This window comes from Myotis davidii, unplaced genomic scaffold (assembly GCF_000327345.1).
Source record: "Myotis davidii unplaced genomic scaffold, ASM32734v1 C64072073, whole genome shotgun sequence".
Lineage (NCBI taxonomy): Eukaryota > Metazoa > Chordata > Mammalia > Chiroptera > Vespertilionidae > Myotis > Myotis davidii.
The window spans coordinates 1-1,534 of NW_006379953.1; the positions used below are offsets into that span (position 1 = coordinate 1).

At 37.4% G+C, this 1,534-nt stretch overlaps 1 protein-coding gene across 1 annotated transcript; it reads right to left on the reverse strand.

Moving 5' to 3' along the window:
* Positions 1-131: 131 nt before the first annotated feature.
* LOC102759558 (CCR4-NOT transcription complex subunit 6-like) lies at positions 132-1,222 on the reverse strand. The gene is made up of 2 exons (XM_006777772.2): positions 882-1,222; positions 132-308 (listed from the first exon to the last, which is right to left on the reverse strand). The coding sequence occupies exons 1-2, from the start codon at positions 1,023-1,025 to the stop codon at positions 150-152; spliced, it is 303 nt and encodes a 100-aa protein (XP_006777835.2). The 5' UTR covers positions 1,026-1,222; the 3' UTR covers positions 132-149.
* Between the last annotated feature and the right edge of the window lie 312 nt (positions 1,223-1,534).

Consider the following 1,534-nt stretch of genomic DNA (forward strand, 5'->3'; position numbering starts at 1 on the left):
AATGATTCAAAATAAAACCCTCTAAAGTAAAAAGTACCGTTTTCGTAAGTAATAACAGAATGCCTCATTCTCTCATTTGCCAAATATTTCCATCCTCTTGGTCCCCACCCTGCAAAGAGAGAACATTTCTTTTTTTAAAAGACGATGACCTACTTCTCTGTCTTGAAGAATATCGCACAGCCATCAACATGCTTTCTTTCTTGTTCTGACATTGTCCGAGCTCTCGATTTAGGGCTAAAGAATCCATTATAGCCACGTCCTTTCAGTTCTACCAGAAAGAAACTGTAGTACTGTTCTGTTTCAACCTCCTGAGAAATGGTCAACAGCAGTTATTCATGAGACAAAATCAGCCACATACAGTAACTTTACATACACATATATATGTAGTTTGAGAGCTTAAAATCACGTCAAAAAGCTGATTTGCAGAAAGTGACGCCCAGGGTCATGTATGTTATGAGAGATGGACTGAGAACTTGAAGTTACTGTGCACCCACGTTTAATGCTCTTTCCACTATGCGCTAATCTATTATCACTGGTGGTAAAACAAAATCATACCTTGACAATACCACAATTTCAGAAACATTGCCACCCAATTAAAAAACAGTGTGCAGGGGCATTACGAAGGGAAAGGTGAGTATTTAAGCTGTCACAGCAAATGCTTAAAACCCAGCTTAACCCATTTGCTTAATTTGGCAGCACAGTGCTACAGAACAAAGCAGGCAGTGAATTCTTCCAGGATTCACTAAAAACAGAAAAAGCTGCTATTTTAAGAATTGCTAAAGGTGTGACTTCAAATGTGGAATGCATTCCCAGGTTGCACCTTGCTTTATCAATGCTGGGGCATTTGTGCAATTTAAACAAATACACTTCTGATGACTTACCTGAAGACTTATGATATCAGCATTGCAGCTCAGGATTTCTTGAATAATGGCCTTTTTCCTGTAATCCCAATTTAGTGCCCATGATGGACAGTAGCCATACAACTGCCGGGTCGCATATTTATCACAAAGAACATTATAGCACATGACAGAAAACAAGGCTGTAGGAAAGATAACTTTACTTATTCAACACGTGGCAGAAATAAAGCACACAGTTATTTTCAATAGTCTTCACTTAAATGCCGTTTGACTTTATTGATTCCATATATTCAATAAAGTCGAATATAAATACAGTCAAATGATGAGGAAAGGCATAAACATGAACAAACTATGAAATGATGTACTACTTGCCACAGAGGTATGAACAAAAGCTTCCTAAGGTAAGACTAAGATCTCGAGCTCTCAGCCTCTAAGACCAGGGCTCCTCATTTTTGTGCTCCTTCTGTTAATGTAGAATGTGGAAATCTGACAGTTATTTTTCTTAATAGACATGTCTAGTTTTCTTCTATAGAGCAATGATTATTAATCCACAAAGGGAGGAAAGGGGTATCACAGACCAAATCTTATTACAAGTTCCCAAATTATTTTATTTTTAAAAAATGTTTTTATTGAATTTTGGAGAGAGAGTAAGGGAGAGTGATAGACAGAAACACCGA

Coding starts and splice junctions, on each gene's coding strand:
- LOC102759558 (XM_006777772.2), bottom strand. CDS start 1,025: ATGTGCTATAATGTTCTTTGTGATAAATATGCGACCCGGCAGTTGTAT. Junction 309..881: donor CTGATATCATAAGTCTTCAG/GTAAGTCATCAG, acceptor ACCATTTCTCAG/GAGGTTGAAACAGAACAGTA.